At 42.4% G+C, this 27,201-nt stretch overlaps 1 protein-coding gene across 1 annotated transcript in view; it reads left to right on the forward strand.

The window, feature by feature from the left end:
• Nucleotides 1-27,201, forward strand: part of LOC133664719 (protein crumbs homolog 1-like) — a 43,739-nt gene that overhangs the window by 6,154 nt on the left and 10,384 nt on the right. The window contains exons 4-6 of the mRNA XM_062069568.1: nt 14,293-14,458; nt 23,910-24,804; nt 26,719-26,760. Of these exons, the coding sequence (XP_061925552.1) occupies nt 14,293-14,458; nt 23,910-24,804; nt 26,719-26,760 (1,103 nt within the window). The remainder of the gene's footprint in view (nt 1-14,292; nt 14,459-23,909; nt 24,805-26,718; nt 26,761-27,201) is intronic.

The following is a 27,201-nucleotide window of genomic DNA, read 5'->3' on the forward strand; positions in this document are numbered from 1 at the left end:
ATATCTACATAGGTGTATAGAGGCCCATTTCCAGCAACTATCACTCCAGTGTTCTAATGGTACAATGTGTTTGCTCATTGGCTCAGAAGGCTAATTGATGATTAGAAAACCCTTGTGCAATCATGTTCACACATCTGAAAACAGTTTAGCTAGTTACAGAACCTACAGAACTGACCTTCCTTTGAGCAGATTGAGTTTCTGGAGCATCACATTTGTGGGGTTAATTAAACGCTCAAAATGGCCAGAAAAAGAGAACTTTCATCTGAAACTCGACAGTCTATTCTTGTTCTTAGAAATGAAGGCTATTCCACAAAATTGTTTGGGTGACCCCAAACTTTTGAACGGTAGTGTATATATATACACAAATGTGTATATATACACAAATGTGTATATATATATATATATATATATATATATATATATATATATATATATATATATATATATATATATATATGAATTTATTATGGGTCTACTGAAAATGTGAGCAAATGTGCTGGGTCAAAAGTATACATACAGCAATGTTAATATTTGCTTACATGTCCCTTGGCAAGTTTCACTGCAATAAGGCGCTTTTGGTAGCCATCCACAAGCTTCTGCTTGAATTTTTGACCACTCCTCTTGACAAAATTGGTGCAGTTCAGCTAAATGTGTTGCTTTTCTGACATGGACTTATTTCTTCAGCATTGTCCACACGTTTAAGTCAGGACTTTGGGAAGGCCATTCCAGAACCTTAATTCTAGCCTGATTTAGCCATTCCTTTACCACTTTTGACGTGTGTTTGGGGTCATTGTCCTGTTGGAACACACAACTGCGCCCAAGACCCAACCTCCGGGCTGATGATTTTAGTTTGTCCTGAAGAATTTGGAGGTAATCCTCCTTTTTTCATTGTCCCATTTACTCTCTGTAAAGCACCAGTTCCATTGGCATCAAAACAGGCCCAAAGCACAATACTACCACCACCATGCTTGACGGTAAGTATGGTGTTCCTGGGATTAAAGGCCTCACCTTTTCTCCTCCAAACATATTGCTGGGTATTGTGGCCAAACAGCTCAATTTTTGTTTCATCTGACATCACGTGGACAAAGATAGGACCTTCTGGAGGAAAGCTCTGTGGTCACATACAGTTGATAGATAATTGGGATAGCCAATCAGATCATGACATGTTGTCAGTAAGGCCTTCCAGCTGGCCTCATGTTGAACGTGACATTTACGCGCCCCGCGATTGGACACTCACCTGGGACCGTTAGCGGATGGATTTGAGAACACATACAGTTGATAGACAGTTGCGATAGCCAATCAGATCACAAATTGTTGACAGCAGCCTATCTGGGTAGCCTGATGTTAACGAGACCGTGATTGGATACTCACACCGCGGTGAGGGATGTCTTGTCTTGGTTTTTGCTGTCTTGTGAATTGCATGTTTTAGTTTGAAAAGTAACTCCTCCCGTTTCAGGTCACTTGCCCTTCCTTTTGTGCCATCAGTCTGACGTCATGCCTGACCCCTGATTGTCTCCACCTGTTCCCCATTACCCTCATGTGTCTTATAAGCCCACACCTCCCTTTGTTCTGTGCCAGATTGTCTCAATTATTCGTGCCTCTCTAGCTTCCTGTCCATGCCTAGCCTCGTCTCATGTTTGAATACCTTGATCCTGAATTCCTTCGTTGCTATTTTGAGGTTTTTTCTCCTCCTCCTCGGCAGAGTGATTTTGTGTTATTCAGTTTTACAGCCGAAGTGGTGAGTTTTCAGTTTTTCTTACAGTTCTTCCTTTTCCTCAATTTTTGGAGTGACACATTTTGTTAACCTTTTTTAGATTAGAGACAGTGTAGAAGTTTCATAGCCATTGTTTCTCCCTCCTGTTGGAGCGTTTTTTTGTTTATAATAAATTTCATAGAATATACGGCGCCAAGTATAGGTTGTTATTAGGGACCGCTGTGTCCCTTTGGGACAGAGGACCCTATTGTAATTGTAAGGTTTTATTATTATTATACCGGCCGCCTCTTTGAGCTGTAATTTGACCCCCTTAACATGCTGCAAAACTCACCAAATTTGACACACACATCAGGACTGGCGACAATTGCAATCTAATCAAAAAACCAAACCCCAAAACTCAAAATTGCGCTGTAGCGCCCCCTAGGAAAAAACACATACAAAACTGCTTGCAACTTCCAGTAGGAATGTCGTAGAGACATGAAACAAAAACCTCTATGTAGGTCTCACTTAGACCTAGATTTCATACACTGACATCTTTCAGCAAAAATCAACAGGAAGTTGGAAATTCCCCTTTCAAAACAAAAGTTTTGTAAAAACAGTCACCTTTGCCTCTTTGAGCTATAATTTGACCCCCTTAAAATGCTTCAAAACTCACCAAACTGGACACACACATCAGGACTGGCGATAATTGCGATCTAATAAAAAAAGCAAACCCCAAAACTCAAAATTGTGCTCTAGCGCCCCCTAGGAATAAAACACAGACAAAGCTGCTCCTAGGAAGAAAACACAGACAAAACTGCCTGTAACTCCCAGTAGGAATGTCGTACAGACATGAAACAAAAACCTCTATGTAGGTCTCACTTAGACCTACATTTCATTCATTGACAACCCCCAGCAAAAATCAACAGGAAGTTTGCAATTCCCCCTTCAAAATAAAAGTTGGGTTAAAAACAGTCACCTTTTTTTAAACATTATCTCCTCTGAGCGCGTTTGTTGTGTCTGCTTCAAACTAGCACAGGAGAGAGATTGTACCCTTCTGATTAAAAGTTGACGAAAGAGTTTTAATTACTGCTCCGGTTTGGATTTCATGTGCCGTCAAAGTCGGTCCCGTCCATCGCTGCTTGCAGCTTTAATTGTTTTTGTGTTTTCCTCCTTTCGGAGTAATTTTCGGTTGTTCCTTTTTTTTTGGAACCTTTTTCGCCGACTAGTTTAGCCTATATTGAATTGCCCTGACTCCGGTGGTGAAAGGAAGCTTTCAAAATAAAAGCCTGCCGAATCAATCCCTACTCTGCATCTGAGTCCTATCTTTTGACCAAGCTGGAGTATCCAATCACAAGTTGCAATTTAGCAGGAAGTGTTGACCCACAAAGAAGGAGAACAAAACCTTGATTAGGCGGCAGATATATATTTGCGAGGCCATTTTCAGGAAGGATATTTAAAGAGAAACTACATCTTGTGAGACGATGAAATGGGGAAATGCCCGCCATTTCCACTCGTATCAACCGAATACGAGGGCTTACACGCAGGGGCGGATTAAGAAATTTTGGCCCCCTGGGCCTGACATGGTCTTGGCCCCTCAACCCCCCGCGCGTGTGGGCGCACACACACGCACGCACTATGCAAGAAATACTGTATACTGTGAACAGACATGCACACTGTACTGTACAGAAGAGTGCACATACTGCACACACACTATTAGGTATACCACACAGACACTGACAAGCACAGGTTTCACACAGACACAGGGGGAGGGGATAAATGGCCTAAAAATAAACATTTTTGAAAATGATTACGCCCACTTCAGTGATGGTGCATTGGGTCATTTGAGAGATATTATGTATTGGAAGTTGGTAGCTATCATGAAATAAACCCCCCAACCCACCCAAAAAACTAAATCGGACATGATTTTTGCCCCCTTTTCCTCCCTTCTATCATTAAAAATAAAATAATATCTTAGGAAAACACATTGGCATAACGGCAGCTGTGCAGCAAATTGAGGCTCAAAGTCTGTATCTATTTGTGGTTAAGCTTGAGGAGAAGGAGAAAGGTAAAATGATAACATGCATCGGAGAGCACCACAAAGAAAGGTGTAGGCCAGTTCATGGTACAAGGGCTGCATGCAGGTCAAGATAGCCCATTTCCAAGAATGCTATAGTGGCTGGACAGGCACTGGACATGTCCTGAACTCAGTGTCAGACGTGGCTGCCGAATACTTGGATGAAGTGAAGCAGCTGACAGATCTCATGCTGCCCCATCTGAAGACTGTCCTGGCCAGGCAGAGGATGGATGAGGAGACCTTCCCAATGGACCCTGTCAGTGAACAGGCTAGTAACATTGATGGCACCCCTGTGCACAACATTGGGATGGAGAGACAATGTGGCAAGGTGGACTACAAACTGAAGAAGTTGGGCACACTGAACGCAGTCAATAGGTCAATAATTTTACAGAAGAGCCAGGAGCTTCAGAGGTTTCAAGGCAGCAGCACAAGCAAAAAGGGAGGTTGAACTCAACTGGAGTAAATTCATGAAGGCAAAATTCGAGAGTAGGGCAGATGAGAAACAAGAGATGGCTCAAAGAAAGGAGAGTAAGAGACTAGACATGCTGGACACACTGAAATCTTTTGATGGCCCCTTCACGATAGTGGGGAAGTTGAAAAGTTCCTTGTGGATGAAAGTCTGCACAAGAATGCAAAGCTGCAGAGAATGAAGCTTGAGGTTCAGTTTGCCAGAGAAAGCACCAAGCTTCTGCCTAAAGTCAATCCTATCTTCACAATCCAGGTGACACTTCCCAGAAATGGCAAAAGTGCAATTCTCCAAGTCATAATGGATACTTAGAATTTTATGGTGGTGGTAAGTATTCATGAAAACAGGTAGCCTAACATTAGTGAATGGGTGAATTCTGGAAATAACCTAAAAATCTTACACAGTGCACCTTTAAGCAAGGGGTTTCTTTCGTGCTTTCAATTTTGCAAAATCATCCACCACATCATTGAAGTCCAACTCTCTTGTCAGCTCACTCTCAATTGCCATTAGAGATAACGCATTTAATCTTTTCTGAGTCATTCTTGTGCGCAGCTCATTTTTTACTCTTGACAAAAGAGAGAATGAGCGTTCTCCCTCACAGTTACTGACCGGTAGAGTGAGAAAAATCTGTAGCGCAATGTATGTATTAGGAAACGTAGGCTGTAGTCCAAAATGTATTATTGTTTTGAGCAGTCCTGAAGGGGTCCTCTCCTCATCAGTGTTGTTGAGCTGTATAAAAGATTTGAACTGTATAAGCTCCTGTCCAAGACTTTCATTGAGGTCAGATGGGTATGATTCAGTGAGAATCTTGGCCTTGTGAAGGACTGAAGCATTGGACTCTGTATCCAAAGAGAAAAGGACACTGAACAAATTGTTCAGATGTTTGTAGGCCTCCAGACGGTGATTAAGGCTTGAACTCAGTTGATCAATAGAGGCAATAAATGTCTCTATTTGAAACAGTTGCCTTCCCTCAAGCACAACATCTGGGGATGCTGATTCATCAGCAAACTTTTTACGTTTCCTCGTCCGTTCAGCCCTGTAAGATGGGGTGCCACCCAACATGTTTAAGGCTTTCTGCTCAAAATGATCAAATAGATCTCTTTGGGAGAGAACAAAGGTGCGCAGAGATTCCAGCAATCTAACTGCTGTACCAAGGTCCATGTCTGCTTTTTGAAGTTGCAGACTTGTGGCCTGAAATCTGGACAGAACAGTGTCCCAAAAGCCTGCCATGAAGGCCATCTCAAGTGAATCCAGCTTCCGCACTAGACTGTCAGCTTCAGTTCGTGTGTCTCGTTTCTCTGTGTCATCAGTGGAAATAACCTGTAGTGCTGCTTTTATTTTACTGTAGTTCTGCCACAGTGCTTTGGTAGATTCTGCACGGCAACTCCAACGCGTGTTGGATAAAGCTTTAAGTGTGAGATCTATGTTGGAATTGCCAAATACCCTGTCCCATCGGTGTGTGGATGCAGTTGTGAAGTTGTAAATAGACTGAATCAAGTCAAAATACTTAGAGACTTCATTTCCACATCTGTCAATGCTGTTGACTCCCACCAAATTCAAAGAGTGAGCTGCACATGGAATATAGTGTATTAATGGGTTGCTTTTCTTTAAGTGAGCCTGCAACCCATTATACCTCCCTGACATGTTGCTGGCATTATCATAAGCCTGCCCCCTGCAATTTGACAGCTCTAACCCTAGATTTTCCAACACAGACATGACACAGTTAGCCAAACTTTCACCTGTATGGCTAGTAATGGGCTCAAAACCCACAAAGCGTTCAACAACACTGCCCTCTTTGCTAACAAAACGGAATATGAATGTCAATTGGTCCACATGAGATAAATCTGGGGTTGAATCCACAATGATAGAGTAGTATTTGCTTGCTTGCAGTTCATCTGCTATAGCCTGTTTGGTTTTTGCACCCATCAATTCAATGAATTCCTCACAAATGGTGGAGGACAGATATGAGGTATTACCTCGACCCATCTGCCCAAACTTTCTGATGTGATCCTTTAGAAAGGGATCAAATTCAGCCAGGACCTCCAGAATACCAAGGTAGTTCCCATTGAGAGGAGACCCTAACGATTCATTTTTACCCCTAAATGCAAGGCCCCTTTCTGCAAGGAATTTAATGACTGCAACAACTCTTTGTAACACCTGCCTCCAATAGCTGCTCTCTGCCTGAAACTGTTTGAACAGGTCTGCATCAACTGTGGCACCTTTGGCGCGGTTCAAGACTGCTTGCATGCAGGTTATGTGCTCAGCACTTCGCTCATGTTCACCAAATCTTTCTGAGTGTTTCCAATCACAATAGCCTGTCACAAAAGAATGCGTTTTTGGGGAAAACAGTTTGCATGCAAAGCAGTAAACATTACCAGTAGAGGGAGAGTACATCAGCCACTCTCTTTGTACTCGTTGTCCATTGGGCAAGTGTGAAGTAAAATGTTCATTGTTTAGGCATCGGGTTTTGCCTCCTAGCCCACTGTTCCTCACAGAAGCTGGATAATGGCTGTGACGGTTGTGAAATGATTTTGCACCTCTTTGAATAAGAACTTCCTTCATTGACTCAGTGAGGGTCTCAGCCCATTTAGCGGGATCACTAGGTAGAGTTGTCACTGTAGATGGTGTTGAAGAAAGATTCAGCTCATTTTCTATGCTGTCCAGAGGTGCAGTGACCTCACATTCATCCGAGCAACTGGCTACTGCTGAATTGGTTGAATCATAAGCATCAGAAGCATTTGGTTCAGTGTCTACACTTGTAGTGGTCTCAGGATCTTGGGAGCTACATGCTAGCTCAGGTGCATTGCTAACCTTAGCTGAATTTGCAGTAGCATTTATAGAATTGCTTTCAGCAGATGTCTTTGTACTGAAGAAGCTGGAGATATTTGGAACACTCTCAAGTAAAACTGATTCCTTTTTTTTCTTTTCTTGCTGAATTTTTTTTCTAGCTCCTCCACTTAAACGTTTATGATCCATATTTCCCTTCTTTCTTTGCACATTGGCTCTTTGCCTATCACAACAGATAAACCAACTATATGTGTGTGTGTGTGTGTGTGTGTGTGTGTGTGTGTGTGTGTGTGTGTGTGTGTGTGTGTGTGAGTTTGTTTGTGTGTTTATGATCGGTGCTGCTTCCTTCAAGTGTGTGAGGTGATTTAGAAAACTAGCAACCCAGCATCAACACTCCAAAGCAGAGAATAACAGCTTACTAGCATAGACAATTGAGAGCAGAGAATCAACTGATTCGTCTGATAGACAGCAGGAGAGCAGAGTGGTCAGTGATGATCGAATCAAGAAAATGTCTAAATGGCAAGGGAACAGACTGATTTGTACTGAGGAGAAAGAGAGAGAGAGCCAATTACAGTGAAATATATTCCAAAAGAGCCAAGTGACTAGCTGAAGGCAGGGACAAATGCCTTGGAGTGACCAACAAGAGTGCAAAGTACCAAATGGCAAAATGTGGAAAGACCAACAGGCAGATCTGCTTTTACCTCTTATCTTCACAACCAAAAAGTTGCTAAATGATGTTTTCAGTCGCTAGCCAGGTATGGCCAAAAGACGCGAAATCTAGCGGCAAAGTCGGTCAATCACACTGACAGTGAAACAAATATTTTGAAAAGATAATAATTGTACACCTTTGTGCACTTTAGTCTTCTATCTAAATATTTTCACAAAGGACACCAAGGCAGCTTGCTAGCTATGATGGGAGCAACAATGTCTGATAGACAGCAGGAGAGCAGAGTGGTCAGTGATGATCCAATCAAGAAAATGTCTAAATGGCAAGGGAACAGACTGATTTGTACTGAGGAGAAAGAGAGAGCCAAGTACAGTTAAATATATTCCAGAGCCAAGTGACTAACTGAAGGCAAAGACAACAGCCAGATACCTTAGCAGAGACCAACAAGAATTCAAAGAACCTAATAGCAAGATGGCGAGACCAACACAATAAATTGTATTAGGATTTAATTTATTAACGTTAATCTTAACAGCCAAAAAGTTGCTGAATAATGTTTGTAGTCGCTAGCCAGGTATGCCCAAAACAAGAGTCGCTAAACCTAGCAGCAAAGTTGCTTAATTGCAACACACTCTAGGATTCAGGGGAATTAAGGATAATAAAGATATTAATTGTACAACTTTTTGTACTTTTTTTCTAGTTTTTTGAGTCGCCAGCCATGTATGGCCAAAAGTCGCTAATTGAATGCCAACGTTGCTTAATCGCCAACACACTGGGACTCACTGAAGGACTGACTGAATAAAAAAGATAATTAAGATAATTGTGTACTTTTCTCTTCTGATATTTTCTCTAAGGACCCCAAGCTATCTGCAAGCAGCAATAATGTCTGACAGACAGGAGAGCAGAGTGGTCAGTGATGAATGGCAAGGGAACAGGCTGATTTGTACTGAGGAGAAAGAGAGAGAGAGAGCCAATTACAGTGAAATATATTCCAAAAGAGCCAAGTGACTAGCTGAAGGCAGGGACAAATGCCTTGGAGTGACCAAGAAGAGTGCAAAGTACCAAATGGCAAAATGTGGGAAGACCAACAGGAAGATCTGCTTTTACCACTTATCTTCACAACCAAAAAGTCGCTAAATGATGTTTTTAGTCGCTAGCCAGGTATGGCCAAAAGACGCGAAATCTAGCGGCAAAGTCGGTCAATCACACAGTGAAACAAATAATTTTAAAAAGATAGTAATCGTACAATGTCTTGTACTTTTGTCTTCTTTCTTAATATTTCTCAAAGGACACCAAAATGTCGCTATCTGCAGGCAGCTTGCTAGCTATGATGGCAGCAACAATGTACCTTAGAGTGACTGACCAACAAGAGCTCAAAGTACCTAATGGCAAAATGTGGAGAGACAGACACAATAAATTGCATTAAGATGAAGAGAACTGTTGCTATTATTAATCTTAACATCAACCAGAAAGTCGCTAAATGTCACCAGCCAGGTATGGCCAAAAGTCGCTTAATTGGCCACACACAGTAACAGAGAAACTAACAAAAAAAAGATCATAAAGATAATAGTTGTACAACTGTGTGTACTTTTGTCTTCTTTCTAAATATTTTCCCAAAGGACACCAAAATGTTGCTATCTGCAGGCGGGAGCGTGCCTATGTTCCCCGGGTCCTATGTTCCCCGGGTCCTATGTTCCCCGGTTGTTCCTGGGTCTTTGTATGCGACCGGGGAACTTAGGACCCTTTTTCTAAAAAAGGGTCCTATGTTCCCTGCATTGTATCTGGCGAAATTGCGAAATTGTGCCCTGACCAAAACCATCCCTAAACCTAACCTGTCACAGGGCGTTGTGGAGCACTTTTTTTTGGCGAAATTGTGCCCTGACCAAAACTATCCCTAAACCTAACCTGTCACAGGGCGTTGTGGAGCACTTTTTTGGCGAAATTGTGCCCTGACCAAAACCATCCCTAAACCTAACCTGTCACAGGGCGTGCGGCAGCAGATAGAGCAACTCAAACGCGAACTTCCTTCCTTCGACAACTTAAACGCGTCTCTGTCATGCGTGTCTGCGTGCGTCTTACTTAGTCGCGCATTGGAAGCAGCGGGGAACATAGAACCCTTTTCTGGAAAAAGTGTTGTACGTTCCCCGCAGCGGGGAACATAGAACCCTTTTTTTTAAAAAGGGTCCTTAGTTCCCCGGTAGAGGGGAACATAGGACCCGGGTAACATAGGGACGGGGAACATAGGGATGACCCGCTGCAGGCAGCTTGCTAGCTATGATGGCAGCAACGATGTCTGCCAGACAGGAGAGAGTGGTCAGTGACGATCGAATCGAGAAAATGACAAAATGGGTCAAAGACCAAAAAGTTATTAACTGACAGCAGTGACAAATGTCAGACTGTAAACTTTCTCGAAAGAAAAGGACAAAATGGGAAGATGCTGATAATAACAGCAAAATGGAAAATATAAGAATTTCCAAGTAATGCTCAACTCAAGTGTGTGTGTGTGTGTGTGTGTGCGCGCGTTAAACTTCTTGTTGAATGATTTCAAATTATCTCTGAGTCTGAACTGAGGGAAAGGAAACCAAATTTTGAGCAGTCTCTCACGAGTTCAAAATACCAAATGAGGAGATTCTAAAAGAACAGACCGGTTTATGAAAGACTTGATGGGGGAGGGGCACAGCTAAGAATACTTGAGTGAGATTCTGTGATCCAAATTCGAGATAGAGCTTTTTGATAATGATAATTTGTCAGAGTAAGGTTGTGTTATCAAAATTTGAGAATGAGCTTTGTCAATCAATCAAGAATATTTGCATTAAGTTCTGTGATCAAAATTCAGAAACAACCTTTAATAATTGATAAAGAATATGTGAGTGAGGTTGTGTGATCCATCCAATTTGAGAATTAGCTTTGATAATAATGATTGAGAGCCTCTGGCCCTCTGTGGATCATGGCCGCGGGGCCAATTTTGCCTGGCCCCTTGGGGCCTCTGTGGGTCGTGGCCGCGGGGCCAAGTTGGCCTGGCCCCTTGGGGCCTCTGACCCTCTATGGATCGGGGCCAAGTTGGCCTGACCCCTCGGGGCCTCTGGCCCTCTATGGATCATGGCCGCGGGGCCAAGTTGGCCTGACCCCTTAGGACCTCAGGCCCTCTGTGGGTCGCGGCCGCGGGGCCAAGTTGACCTGGCCCCTTGGGGCCTCTTACCCTCTATGGATCGTGGCCGCGGGGCCAAGTTGACCTGGCCCCTTGGGGCCTCTGGCCTTCTGTGGCTCGCGGCCGCGGGGCCAAGTTGGCCTGGCCCTTTGGGGCCTCTGGCCTTCTGTGGGTCGTGGCCGCGGGGCCAAGTTGGCCTGGCCCCTTGGGGCCTCTGACCGTCTATGGATCGTGGCCGCGGGGCCAAGTTGACCTGGCCCCCTGGGGCCTCTGACCCTCTATGGATCGTGGCCGCGGGGCCAAGTTGGCCTGGCCCCTTGGGGCCTCTGACCGTCTATGGATCATGGCCGCGGGGCCATGTTGGCCTGGCCCCTTGGGGCCTCTGGCCCTCTGTGGGTCGCGGCCGCGGGGCCAAGTTGACCTGGCCCCTTGGGGCCTCTTACCCTCTATGGATCATGGCCGCGGGGCCAAGTTGGCCTGGCCCCTTGGGGCTTAAGATTATTATTTTTGCAAAAGTAGTTTTGCTTGGGTCGCGGCCGCGGGGCCAAGTTGGCCTGGCCCCTTGGGGCCTCTGGCCCCCTGGGCCTGGGCCCGGTAGGCCCGGTCATTAATCCACCTATGCTTACACGGCGTCGAATGGGTGCTACAAATCGTGAGTTCAAATATTTTATTTCTTTATTCTTTCACGTTTAATATGTTTTTTGCAATTTTAATTTTGACAGTACCACATAAGATATGTTTAAATCGCTGACGCGGGTTTATTGATTTTTAAATGCGCCAGAAAATAACCCGTTTTGTACACTGTTGTGTGCGTAGTAGTGCGTAGGGATGATGTTTGATAAGAAATTACCGAGTTCGAGCCCATTATCGAATCCTCTTATCGAACCAATTCCTTATCGATTCTCTTATCGAATCCAGATAGGTTGTTGTATATAGAAAAAAACACAATATTTGGTTTAACAAAAGCTCACTTTTATTTTATGAGAAAAAAATACAAATACGAATAAATATTGACTGTTGTTACCCCCTAAAAAAATAAAATAAAATAAATAAATATTGACTATTTATTGGGAGTTTGCCCAACCAGTCTACATGTGTTTTGTGGACTTGGAGAAGGCATTCGACCGTGTCCCTCGGGAAGTCCTGTGGGGAGTGCTCAGAGAGTATGGGGTATCGGACTGTCTGATTGTGGCGGTCCGCTCCCTGTACGATCAGTGTCAGAGCTTGGTCCGCATTGCCGGCAGTAAGTCGGACACGTTTCCAGTGAGGGTTGGACTCCGCCAAGGCTGCCCTTTGTCACCGATTCTGTTCATAACTTTTATGGACAGAATTTCTAGGCGCAGTCAAGGCGTTGAGGGGATCTGGTTTGGTGGCTGCAGGATTAGGTCTCTGCTTTTTGCAGATGATGTGGTCCTGATGGCTTCATCTGGCCAGGATCTTCAGCTCTCACTGGATCGGTTCGCAGCTGAGTGTGAAGCGACAGATGAAAATCAGCACCTCCAAGTCCGAGTCCATGGTTCTCGCCCTGAAAAGGGTGGAGTGCCATCACCGGGTTGCGGAGGAGACCCTGCCCCAAGTGGAGGAGTTCAAGTACCTCGGAGTCTTGTTCACGAGTGAGGGAAGAGTGGATCGTGAGATCGACAGGCGGATCGGTGCAGCGTCTTCATTAATGCGGACGCTGTATCGATCCGTTGTGGTGAAGAAGGAGCTGAGTCGGAAGGCAAAGCTCTCAATTTACCGGTCGATCTACGTTCCCATCCTCACCTATGGTCATGAGCTTTGGGTTATGACCGAAAGGACAAGATCACGGGTACAAGCGGCTGAAATGAATTTCCTCCACCGGGTGGCGGGGCTCTCCCTTAGAGATAGGGTGAGAAGCTCTGCCATCCGGGGGGAGCTCAAAGTAAAGCCGCTGCTCCTCCACATCGAGAGGAGCCAGATGAGGTGGTTCGGGCATCTGGTCAGGATGCCACCCGAACGCCTCCCTAGGGAGGTGTTTAGGGCACGTCCGACCGGTAGGAGGCCACGGGGAAGACCCAGGACACGTTGGGAAGACTATGTCTCCCGGCTGGCCTGGGAACGCCTCGGGATCCCCGGGAGGAGCTGGACGAAGTGGCTGGGGAGAGGGAAGTCTGGGCTTCCCTGCTTAGGCTGCTGCCCCCGCGACCCGACCTCGGATAAGCGGAAGAAGATGGATGGATGGATGGAAATAAATATTGACTGTTGTTACCCATTGTATGGTATTTTTATTTTTTTTGTCATAAAAAAATACAACCATGTGTGCTTACGGACTGTATCCCTTGCAGACTGTATTGATATATATTGATATATAATGTAGGAACCAGAATATTAAATTGTGTGAATGGGGGAGGGAGGTTTTTTGGGTTGGTGCACTAATTGTAAGTGTATCTTGTGTTTTTTATGTTGATTTAATAAAATAAATTAATACATTTTTTTGTATTTTTTTATTTCTTGTGCGGCCCGGTACCAATCGATCCACGGCCCGGTGGTTGGGGACCACTGGTGTAGGCTACAAGATAACGTTAACGTTATCAGACCCATACAAAAAGGCTAACGTTAACGTTACCGTTAGCCACTGACTATGCTTAGGTAACGTTAGTCTAGCTAACATTACTGCAATCCTGGATTGACATAAGAGGTAACCTTATTTTAGCCTAAAGGCTACGAGTGAGCAGATATGGAAATTAACCGGCAACAGTTAACGTTAGTTACTCACCAGCACTATCACTGGAATTGGCGCTGCAGGTTGAAGAGGGGCGTGCTTCGTCGCTGCTTCTCCGCGACACCTTTCTCTAACCTTCAGGTTATGTGCAGCCTGAACATGTTTCAACATGCTTGTTGTACTCCCCCCCCCTTACATGAGAGCGAAGCCTGGCAATAATTGCAGATAGCCGTTTCCTCGTCGTATTTTGTTGTAAAATGAAGCCATGCCTTGAGGCGTTTTTTCCGGTCCATTGTTGTTGCCTAATGACTGAGCTACGTCATTTCCTGGGACGTGTCACAGGGCGTTTCCTGTGGGACGGGATTCGTTCCCAGGGATTCGAATAAAGAACCAACTCTTTTTCTTTACTATAGTGGCCTCGATAACGGGAACAGGTTCTCAAAAAGGGATTCGAGTCCATGGAATCGGTTCTTTTCTTATCGAACAACCGGGAGAACCGGTTTCGAACATCACCCCTAGTAGTGCGTAAATGTGTTTCTGTATAATATTTCTCCAGCAATGGTCATGTGGTGACATAAATGATGGTATTTTGAGAGGTAATCATTGAAGTCGGACATCACTCAAGGCCTAGGTGGGAAACGCACGGATCAAACTGGACATGAAGTGTAAAATGCATCCAAGAATACATCTCTGCTAATTCCAACGTGCTATTTTGGATACCGCCGTTCTCTCAAGCTGTTTCTGATTTGCATCCGTCCTTTCTCCGTGCTTCAGGTGAAGCCCTGTCTCAATGGAGGCGTGTGCTACGCCATGTGGGATGACTTCATCTGTAACTGCCCCCCCAACACTGAGGGGCAGCGCTGCGAGGCGGTGAAATGGTGCGAGCTGTCTCCTTGCCCGGACACGGCTGTGTGCCAGCAGCGCTCGCAGGGCTTTGAGTGTGAGTACCCAAAAACTCGAGTACCCAAAAACTCTTCTGGTCACAACTCCTGTCTCAAGATACTGACTTTGTAGGAAGGATAGCTATTAATAGTATATGATGCTCAACTAGGACAACAAATTGGCTTTCTAATATTCATGTTGCATGGCTATAAACCAGGGGTGGCAAACTCATTTTAGATGGGGGGCCACATGGAGAAAAATCTACTCCCAAGTGGGCCGGACTGGTAAAATCACGGCACGATAACTTAAAAATAAAGACAGCTTCAGATTGTTTTCTTTGTTTAAAAATAGAACAAGCACATTCCTGTCACGGTTTGGTTGCATCTCCCGGGATGCAAACGGACGACTCCGGACCGGACTTGCGGGTAGGAACATGATTTAATCTTGACAAAAAAACCAAAGCACCACCAAGAACAGAAAACAAGTCGGAAGAAAACCCATGCCAATCGCACTCGAAGCTAACTTAGCATAGGCTAGGAGACAAGCAAACTTACGTGACGAGAGCGTGACGCAAACAAAGAAGCCAGGACGAGTGACCGGCAAAGGCAGGCTTAAATAATGTCTCTGATTACAAACAGGTGAGCGTCCCGGACACCAGAGGCAGGTGAAAATCATAAGTAGGCATGGTAACTAAACAAACTCAGAGGTGCTCAAACAGGAACTAAAGGAGTCCAAAACTAACAGAAATCCGGACCACGGATCATGACACATTTTGAAATCGTACAAATCATAATGTTGTTGGGTTTGTTTTTTTACACTTACATGTTGCAGTTAATACAGTGTTTCCCACACATTCATTTATTTGTGGCGGCCCGCCACGAAAGAATTAAGGCCGCCACAAAAAATGTTTTTTTAAATATTTAAATAATGTTTTTTTTTTTTGTGTCCTGTCCAGCTTCTCAGGCAAATCATATAGTTGATGTAGATGCCCATATCGGCTGTTCAGATTTACTTTACAAAAGAGAAGTGTAGGATCAAGATTTTTGGAGCTCTTTGTTCAGTGGTTCAGATGTTTGATGAAGCTTCGTGTCTATCTTCCACCACTACTGTTTTCTGTTTATTTGTTACTGACTGTGGCAGGACACCTCTGCCTCTGTTTCACTTTATGTTGCTGGTAAATAATATGGTTGTAGTAGTAGGCTAAAGTTAAATTATTTAGTATGCACTAATTAAAGGGGCAGAGCTTTAAGAGACATTTTAGCTTTTATATTTTTATAGGATATATTTTTTGTAAGAACCACAATTAATAAATATATTTCAGTGAATAACTTATTGTTCAAATCTGTATATAAATATGTACATAAAGTGTTGTAATTATATTGTAAAATGGATGGATGGATGGATGGATGGACGTTTAAAACAAAACTGTTATTATTAATTAGTAAGTATACATTTTTTGAGCCTTTTTAGAGAAAATCATATCATTGTAGTAAATTATGCAAATTGCTCGATGTCATGGTGACCACGCCCATAGCCACGCCCCCACCGCCACAGGTATCTTGGCAGTTTATGAGAAACACTGTAATAGTATATATACTTTATTTGTCGTTATTTATATTTTCTGAATAAATTATGGGATAATGTTCATCAGTCAACTCAGTTGGTGTTAATTTTCAATCTATAAAGATAATAAAATGATATCAAAATCAAATTACAGGATTTATGTAGTTTGCTCATTTTCCTCGACTGATGTACTAATATCATATGGTGTATTTTGTACATATGTAGCATCATCTACAAATATATAAAGAAATGCTATTGGACACATTTAAAACAGCTGTTTCTTTCATACACAAATTTCAGGGTTAATTTTTATACTTAGCAAACTCATCCCACGGGCCGGATAAAACCTGTTCGCGGGCCTGATCCGGCCCTCGGGCCGTACGTATATTGAATTGTAAGCTCTGGGGGGCGGGCGGGTCCTTTAGGCCAGGGATGTCAAACTGGTTTTCATTGAGGGCCACATGACAGTGAATAATGTATGAATTTGCCTCTGGATTTCATTATCAATTATATAAATTGCTTTAAGTAGACGGTCAATTTTACAGTAACACTTTACATTTACAAAATTGTACTGTAAAATATAGTGGGGGTTTTTTAATAAATTTTTTACAACATTTTACGGTAAATGGAAAAAGAGTATCAATGTTTTTTTGCTGCCCGAATTTTTGGGTTAAATTTACATTGGTTTTTACAACATTATATTGTGAATAGAAAAAACAGTACAAGTTATTTTCTTATTCTGGCAACTTAGCTGCCAGTTTTTCTACCGTAAAAACAAATGTACCGCCTTTCCATTTACGGTAATACACTGTTAAAAACAAGATTTTACAGTAAAAAATATGTCAGCTCAGTCAACACAATTTTAACGCAAAAAAAATGGTAGTTTTTTTAAATTTACAGTAATGTACTGCAAAGAACACCGTAAAATGTATTGTCATTTTTATTATTTTGATGGGTAATTTGCAGAGATGTCCGATAATATCGGACTGCCGATGTTATCGGCCGATAAATGCTTTTTAATGTAATAACGGAAATTATCGATGTCGGTTTCAAAAAGTAAAATGTAAAATAAATACGGACGTAGGGAGAAGTACAGAGCAGTTGCGTCTCCCAGTCATACTTGCCAATCCTCCCGATTTTCCCGGGAGACTCCCGAATTTCAGTGCCCCGCCCGAAAATCTCCCGGGGCAACCATTCTCCCGAATTTCCACCCAGACAACAATATTGGAGGCTTGCCTTAAAAGGCACTGCCTTTGCGTGCCGGCCCAGTCCCATAATATCTACGGCTTTCCACACACGCAAGTGAATGCAATCCATACTTGGTCAACAGCCATACAGGTCACACTGAGGGTGTCCGTATAAACAAGTTTAACACTGTTACAAATATGCGCCACACCAAACAAGAATGACAAAAACATTTCGGGAGAACATCCGCACCGTTACACAACATAAAAACAACAGAACAAATACCCAGAACCCCTTGCAGCACTAACTATTCCAGGACGCTACAATATACATAACATTTAGTAAGAAAATATGAAGTATTTTATTGACACATATCTTTTCCAGGTGTTTGCGGGCCAGATAAAATGATGTTGCGGGCCAGATCTGGCCCCCGGGGCCTTGAGTTTGACAGTTTTAGGCGCTGATTAATTACAGAGTGGCTGATGAGAGGAGGGAACTGAGTTGAGGTAGGGATCCTGCATAGGATTCTTTTAAGACGTGCTAATCCCCCGGTCAGGTTAAGCCTACGGCCACATGGTTTGTGATGATGAGACGTCACATGTTCAGCAGGAGAAAAAGGGAGGGGCTACTTCAGGGGTTCCCAAACTTTTTGACTCGGGGGCCGCATTGGGTTAAAAAAATTTGGCCGATATATATATATATATATATATATATATATATATATATATATATATATATATATATATATATATATATATATATATATATATATATATATGTATGTATATATATATATATATATATATATATATATATATATATATATATATATATATATATATATATATACACACACATATATATGTGTGTGTGTGTGTGTGTGTATATATATATATATATATATATATATATATATATATATATATATATATATATATATATATATATATATATATATATATATATATATATATATATATATATATATATATATATATATATATATATATATATACATACATACTTAATACTTGGTGCCATTAAGATGAATAAAGGAATCTGTTTTATCAGTCAATCAATCAATCAATCAATCAATCAATCTATCAATTGTTGCGTTGGACCAGTTCTTCCTACCAGGGAATCTAAGTTACTGGTCAATCCCAAGTTCTTTCGATGACATATATGCTGAGTAAGAAGGACCATCAAGACAGAATTGGAATATTTTCAAGTTTTACTGAAATTTCAGGAGATCAACTTAATCAATACATTCATATCGGCTACTCTAGTCAACACAATTTCAACGCAAAAAAAAATGGTAGTTTTTTTAAATTTACAGTAATATACTGTAAAAAACACCGTAAAATGTATTTTAATTTTATTTTTATATCTGTCCTTTCCTGCCACTCAGGAAAATCATATTGTTGATGTAGACGCCCATATCTGCTTCACATATTCATTTTAGAAAAGAGAAGTGTCGGATACTTCTCTTTACTTTTGTATTTGACTTTATTAAATGTTTGGGACAAAACTAGTTTTTTCATTTAAATAATATAGAAATGTATTACAGCTGTTTATTTTGGTAATCATAGAAGTGGCACCCAATTTTATTTAAAAAAGTATTGATTTTGAATCGAAAATTAATTTTGAAACCAATCGTTAAACCCACGAATTGAATCGAATCGTGCGGTGCCACAAGATTCACAGCCCTAATACTTAGTACTTGGTTCCATTAAGATGAATAAAGGAATCTGTTTTATCAATCAATCTATCAATTGTTGCGTCGGACCAGTTCTTCCTCCCAGGGAATCTAAGTTACTGGTCAATCCCAAGTTCTTTCGACGACATATATGCTGAGTAAGAAGGACCATCAAGACAGAATTGGAATATTTTCAAGTTTTACTGAAATTTCAGGAGATCAACTTAATCAATACACTTATATCGGCTACTCTAGTTTATCTGGCATTCCAACGGAAAAGGCAACTCCTTTCACACAAAGAAAGCCCCCATCTCAACACTGATAAGGAGAGAGACGTGGGGGTTGTCTTCACATTCCAAGGGTGAAGACACTAACCAGGCATCTGAAGACAAAGAGAGACTGGTAGAATATACAAGGAAAAGTACTAGCTACTCTAAACATGGCTATGTAAAAAGAAAGAACTCTTCAAACACATATGCATCCTCCACACTATCAGGGGTGTCAAACTCATTTTAGATCGGGGGCCACATGGAGAAAAATCTACTCCCAAGTATTTGTACTTTATATCACCTTGTATCTTTTTCGGTTCTATAACAGTATATGTATCCGGAAAGTATTCACTGCGCTTGCACATTTTTTTTATGTTACAGCCTTTTTTTTAAAAAATTGAATAAATTAGTGTCCTCAAAATTCTACACACCCACAGTAAAGTTTCTTTATTTTTGTATTAAAAATAAAAAATCACATGTAGTACTTACAGCATTTGCTGAATTTGCTGCATTCATCTTAGTTTTAGTCAGGGAGGTGCCCAAGAACCCGATGGTCACTCTGTCAGGGCTGCAGCATTCTTCTGTGGAGAGAGGAGAACCTTCCAGAAGGACAACCATCTCTGAAGGCCTGTATTGTATAGTGGCCAGACGGAAGCCATTTCTCAGTAAAACGTTTGCTAAAATAATAATAATAATAATAATAGATTTTATTTGTAAAAAGCACTTTGCATTGAGCAAAAAAACTCAAAGTGCTACAGTGTATAAAAAAATAAATAAAAAAAATAAAAAGATAATAAAAAAAATAATAATAATAATAAAATAAAAACATAAAACTTAGAACAGCCTAATAGCTAGAACTAGTATGCACATATCTATGAAAAGGCTTTTTAAAAAAGAAGGGTTTTTAAGCCTTTTTTAAAAGCATCCAGTCTGTGGTGCCCTCAGGTGGTCAGGGAGAGCATTCCACAGACTTGGAGCGCACCTGAAAGACTCTCAGATCATGAGAAACAAACGTCTCTGGTCTAATGAGACCAAGATTATGTTTGGAGAAAAAACCAGGCACCGCTCATCACCAGGCCGATACCATCCCTACAGTGGGGGCAGCATCATGGTGTGGGGATGTTTTCCAGTGGCAGGAACCGTGGGACTAGTCAGGACAGAGAGAAAGATGAATGCAGCAATGTTCAGAGACAGCCCGGATGAAAACCAACATTTCCCAATCAAACCGATGGAGCTTGAGAGAGGTGCTGCAAAAAGGAATGGTCGAAACTGCCCAAAAGATAGGTGTTCAAAGTTTGTGGCATCGTATTCAAAAAGACTTGAGGCTGTAATTGTTGCCAAAAGTGCATTGACAAAGTATTGAGCAAATAAAGCACAGTGTTTTATTTTCCTATATCGAAACACAGTGTTACTGTTCAAACTGTGTGTAATGTTAGAGTGACCAAAAATATTGAATATACTTGTTAAATAAAATGTGTGCTTTATCTTTAATGAATACTTAGGCCTACTACGCCACTGTATTTTAATGTTGGTCATTACGGTGGTAGTTGGAGAAAACAACAGTTTGAAAAACCACTGATCTTTACACATATATTCTTTTTGATTATCTATTTTTTTTCTTTTTTATTGGTCTATATAATAATTGTTCTTCCTAACATGCAAACCCCAAAACCAGTGAAGTTGGCACGTTGTGTAAATGGTAAATAAAAACAGAATACAATGATTTTCAAATCCTTTTCAACTTATATTCAATTGAATAGACTGCAAAGACAAGATATTTAACGTTCAAACTGGCAAATATTAGGTCATTTGGTATTTGATGCCTGCAACATGTTTCAAAAAAGCTGGCACAAGTGGCAAAAAAGACTGAGAAAGTTGAGGAATGCTCATCAAACACTTATTTGGAAGATCTCACAGGTGAACAGGCTAATTGGGAACAGGTGGGTGCCATGATTGGGTATAAAAGCAGCTTCCATGAAATGCTCAGTCATTCACAAACAAGGATGGGGAGAGGGTCACCACTTTGTCAACAAATGCGTGAGCAAATTGTCGAACAGTTTAAGAACATTTCTCAACGAGCTACCATCGAAGGCCTGTGATACTGTCAGGTTCAAACACTGATGACATCTATTAAACAAGACAAGAGGCAAGGAATTAAACAGAGACAGAATTCAATTTGGCTCAATGAGGAGAAACGCGTACACCTGTACCCTTGCACAGTGTCACCACGCTCTGACGAAAGATTGCACGCCTCCTCTTTTATTTGGAATTTCCCTGATTACATGGCAACAGCTGTTTCTAAGGGACGGGGGTCGTAAACAGCCATCGCCTTTGATTACAACACAGTTCAAAGAAAAGGTCGCCTTGAGGGGAGTCTGGTCCTGCTTCCTCTCCGCTTTGTAGTTCTCGGGTTAAGACAAAATCTTTCTGTGGATTACAATACATCAAAGAAACAGAACACCTTCATGTTGCTTCCCATCCTACACAGTAGAGTTTTACAAGCCTTCTTCTTGGTAGGATCAAAGACAGCTTTTGTCTTCTCGCCAGGAACTCAAGGCAACACAAAGTTTTGTGATAACTTAAGATACAATTATTCTGACAGATACCATCAAAAGGTTCAGAGAATCTGGAGAAATCACTGCACATAAGCGGCAAGTCCGTGACCTTCCATCCCTCAGGCAGTACTGCATCAAAAAGCCACATCAGTGTGTAAAGGATATCACCACATGGGCTCAGGAACACTTCAGAAAACCACTGTCAGTAACTACAGTTGGTCACTACATCTGTAAGTGCTAGTTAAAACTCTACTATGCAAAGCCAAAGCCATTTATCAACAACACCCAGAAACACAGTCGGCTTCGCTGGGCCCGAGCTCATCTAAGATGGACCGGTGCAAAGTACAAAAGTGTTCTGTGGTCTGACGAGTCCACATTTCAAATTGTTTTTGGAAACTGTGGACGTCGTGTCCTCTGGACTAAAGAGGAAAAGAACCCTCCGGTTTGTTATAGGCGCAAAGTACAAAAGCTGTGATGGTATGGGGGTGTATTAGTGCCCAACACATGGGTAACTTACACATCTGTGAAGGCGCCATTAATGCTGAAAGGTACATACAGGTTTTGGAGCAACATATGTTGCCATCCAAGCGACGTTACCATGGACGCCCCTGCTTATTTCAGCACACAATGCCAAGCCACGTGTTACATCAAAAAGTTGAGTTTATGAGTTTGAACATCAAATATGTTGTCTTTGTAGCATATTCAACTGAATATGGGTTGAAAAGGATTTGCAAATCATTGTATTCCGTTTATATTTACATCTAACACAATTTCCCAACTCAATGGAAACGGGGTTTGTATTAAAGGCCTACTGAAATGAATAGTTTTTTTTTAAACGGGAATAGCAGATCCATGCTATGTGTCATACTTGATCATTTCGCGATATTGCCATATTTTTGCTGAAAGGATTTAGTAGAGAACAACGATGATAAAGATCGCAACTTTTGGTATCTGATAAAAACAACCCTTGCCCCTACCGGAAGTAGCGTGACGTCACAAGACAAAGGATTCCTCACAATTCCGCTTTGTTTACAATGGAGCGAGAGACATTCGGACCGAGAAAGCGACGATTACCCCATTAATTTGAGCGAAAAGATGAAAGATTCGTGGATGAAGAACTTTAGAGTGTAGTGAGGGGTGTATCTTTTTTCGCTCTGACCGTAACTTAGGTACAAGGGTTCATTGGATTCCACACTTTCTTCTTTTTCTATTGTGGATCACGGATTTGTATTTTAAACCACCTCGGATACTATATCCTCTTGAAAATGAGAGTCGAGAACGCGAAATGGACATTCACAGTGACTGAACATGTAAATATACGGTTAATAATTTTCAGCTTGGCGAAGCTAAAAAAATAGAAGCTAACTTAGCTACGGGGCTAACGTGATAGCATCAGTCTCAAATGCAGATAGAAACCAAATAAAAAAAAACCCTGACTGGAAGGATAGACAGAAGATCAACAATACTATTAAACCATGAACATGTAAATACACGGTTAATAATTTTCAGCTTGGCGAAGCTAAAAAAATAGAAGCTAACTTAGATGCGGCGGCGGGCGTTGTACGCTTTTGACGACACCCCGGCCGCCATCAGAGTCGGCAAGAAACATATATTTCCCCAAAGTTACGTACGTGACATGCACATATCGACATGCACATATCGACATGCACATATCGACACGCACGTACGGGCAAGCGATCAAATGTTTACAAGCCAAAGCTGTACTCACCGTAGTGCGTCTGCTATCCTGCTCAAAACACAACACAACCTCCTGGTGTTGGTGTTGCTACAGCCAGCCGCTAATACACCGATCGCACCTACAACTTTCTTATTTGCAGTCTCCATTGTTCATTAAACAAATTGCAAAAGATTCACCAACACAGATGTCCAGAATACTGTGGAATTTTGTCGAAGAAAACAGAGGTATTTGTATGGGTCCAAACACTTCCCTTGACCTCGTGACGTCACATGCACACGTCATCATACCGCGACGTTTTCAAGCGGAAGTTTCGCGGGAAATTTAAAATTGCACTTTATAAGTTAACCCGGCCGTATTGGCATGTGTTGCAATGTTAAGATTTCATCATTAATATATAAACTATCAGACTGCGTGGTCGGAAGTAGTGGCTTTCAGTAGGCCTTTAAAAGGATGTATTCTGTTTTTATTTACCATTTACACAACGTGTCAACTTCTCTGGTTTTTGGGGTTTGGAAGATTTGATGTTTCTCCGTGTTCTACAGGTTTGTCCAATGTAACAATCCGGGCAGGAAGTGGAATATTGCACTACCAGGGCAGTGGGAGGGACAACCGCACCATCAGCCTCGCCAGCGTCTCCCTCGGCTTCCGCACGAGACGGTCCAGTGGCACCATACTGCACGCACAAAGAGGCCCCGCCTTCCTCACGCTCTCTCTGCACGAGTCGCGCGTGCTCGTGGAGCACCAGGACCAAGGTGCCCCTAAGTTGACAGTCCGGGGCACGGGTGTGGTCAGTGATGGAGAGTGGCACTCTGTCAAGCTTAGCAAGGACCATCAAAGCTCCAAGTGGTTCATGGCTGTGGATGGAAGTCGGGAGGAAATATTAAGTGCTGGGGACTTGAGTTTTCTCCGGGAGGGGGCGGACATCTTCCTGGGGGCGCACGGCCTGGACTCCCCGGTGAGTTTCTCCGGGTGTTTAGGCCCCGTCGAAATCGGAGGCCTTCTTCTTCCTTTCCACTCGGACACAGAGTTGAAGCTGCAGAGGCCTCAGGAGGAACAGTTTGCACAGTTGAACGTCGACGCCGCCCCGCGTTACGGCTGCTGGGGGGCCGGCGTGTGCGCGCCCAACCCGTGTGACCACCAGGGGGCGTGTGAGGACCTGTTCGACCTGCATCGCTGCGACTGTCCTTCCGCCTGGACCGGGCCACTGTGTCAGGAACCCAGCGACACCTGCGTCTCCAACCCCTGTGTTTTTGGAAAGTGCAGCAACATCCCCGGAGGCTACAAGTGCGTGTGCGAGCATGGGTACGCGGGGGAGACGTGTGAAGTGGAAGTGGATTTATGCCAGAACAGCAATTGTAGCGACGGTGCTACGTGTCTTAAAGGCTTCCAGGACTACTCGTGCCTCTGCCCCCAGAACCTGACCGGCCAATATTGCAAGTAAGTTCTTCCACGCGTTTATTTGCATAATATAAAAACATCTGACTGTATAATTGCTGCTTCTTCAACATCATCTTGTGCACACTATGAGGAATTCAGGTTTAATGATCATGAATTGTACAAACCCCGTTTCCATATGAGTTGGGAAATTGTGTTACAGATCATACTTGCCAACCTTGAGACCTCCGATATCGGGACGTGGGGGGTAGGGGGCGTGGTTGGGGGCGTGGTTAAGAGGGGAATATATTTAAGCTAGAATTCACCAACTCAACTCATTTTCAACCCATATTCAATTGAATATGCTACAAAGACAACATATTTGATGTTCAAACTGATAAACTTTTTTTTTTTGCAAATGATCATTAACTTTAGAATTTGATGCCAGCAACACGTGACAAAGAAGTTGGGAAAGGTGGCAATAAATACTGATAAAGTTGAGGAATGCTCATCAAACACTTATTTGGAACATCCCACAGGTGAACAGGCAAATTGGGAACAGGTGGGTGCCATGATTGGGTATAAAAGTAGATTCCATGAAATGCTCAGTCATTCACAAACAAGGATGGGGCGAGGGTCACCACTTTGTCAACAAATGCGTGAGCAAATTGTTGAACAGTTTAAGAAAAAACCTTTCTCAACCAGCTATTGCAAGGAATTTAGGGATTTCACCATCTACGCTCCGTAATATCATCAAAGGGTTCAGAGAATCTGGAGAAATCACTGCACGTAAGCAGCTAAGCCTGTGACCTTCCATCCCTCAGGCTGTACTGCATCAACAAGCGACATCAGTGTGTAAAGGATATCACCACATGGGCTCAGGAACACTTCAGAAACCCATTGTCAGTCACTACAGTTGGTCGCTACATCTGTAAGTGCAAGTTAAAACTCTCCTATGCAAGGCGAAAACCGTTTATCAACAACACCCAGAAACGCCGTCGGCTTCGCTGGGCCTGAGCTCATCTAAGATGGACTGATACAAAGTGGGAAAGTGTTCTGTGGTCTGACGAGTCCACATTTCACTTTTTCTTTGGAAACTGTGGACGTCGTGTCCTCCGGACCAAAGAGGAAAAGAACCATCCGGATTGTTCTAGGTGCAAAGTTGAAAAGCCAGCATGTGTGATGGTATGGGGGTGTATTAGTGCCCAAGACATGGGTAACTTACACATCTGTGAAGGCGCCATTAATGCTGAAAGGTACATACAGGTTTTGGAGCAACATATGTTGCCATCCAAGCAACGTTACCATGGACGCGTCCCTGCTTATTTCAGCAAGACAATGCCAAGCCACTTGTTACATCAACGTGGCTTCATAGTAAAAGAGTGCGGGTACTAGACTGGCCTGCCTGTAGTCCAGACCTGTCTCCCATTGAAAATGTGTGGCGCATTATGAAGCCTAAAATAGCGCAACGGAGACCCCCGGACTGTTGAACAACTTAAGCTGTACATCAAGCAAGAATGGGAAAGAATTCCACCTGAGAAGCTTCAAAAATGTGTCTCCTCAGTTCCCAAACGTTTCCTGAGTGTTGTTAAAAGGAAAGGCCATGTAACACAGTGGTGAACATGCCCTTTCCCAACTACTTTGGCACGTGTTGCAGCCATGAAATTCTAAGTTAATTATAATTTGCAAAAAAAATAAAAGTTTATGAGTTTGAACATCAAATATGTTGTCTTTGTAGTGCATTCAATTGAATATGGGTTGAAAAGGATTTGCAAATCATTGTATTCCGTTTATATTTACATCTAACACCATTTCCCAACTCATATGGAAACAGGGTTTGTATAATTACAAATATTTTTAACCCAAATAGGTGAACTTAAATAATCTCCCACGGCACACTAGTGTGCCTCAGGAGGGTGGTTGAAAAACAATGGCTTAGAACACCATTGCACTCATGAACAAATGTGTCTCTTACAGTGTGAAACTTCCAGAGATGCCGTGGTACATCCAAATGAACCCGTGAGTGTCTCTACATTACTAGTCTTCTGAATCATGTGCTATTTAAAACATGTTTCTCTCTAAATTATCATCAATTTGATGTCATCATCAACAAAATTCAATGGTGTCTGGATCCATCTCCATCACATTGCCCAGGATCATTGAACTAGGGTTGGCAGATTTAAAAAAAAAAATGCACCCAAAACATGTATTCCTTATGTGATGATTCCTGAATTTCCCCCAGGGATCAATACAGTACTTTTTTATTCTATTCTATTGTTCAGTTTCCAGGTATTCCATTGTTGCGTCGACCAGCTCTTCCTCCCAGGGAATCTAAGTTACTGGTCAATCCCAAGTTATTTCCATGACATACTGTATATGCTGAGTAAGAAGGACCATCAAGACAGAATTGGAATATTTTCAAGTTTTACTAAAGCTTTATGAGGTCAACTTAACCAATAC

This window comes from Entelurus aequoreus, linkage group LG14 (assembly GCF_033978785.1).
Source record: "Entelurus aequoreus isolate RoL-2023_Sb linkage group LG14, RoL_Eaeq_v1.1, whole genome shotgun sequence".
Taxonomy (NCBI): domain Eukaryota; kingdom Metazoa; phylum Chordata; class Actinopteri; order Syngnathiformes; family Syngnathidae; genus Entelurus; species Entelurus aequoreus.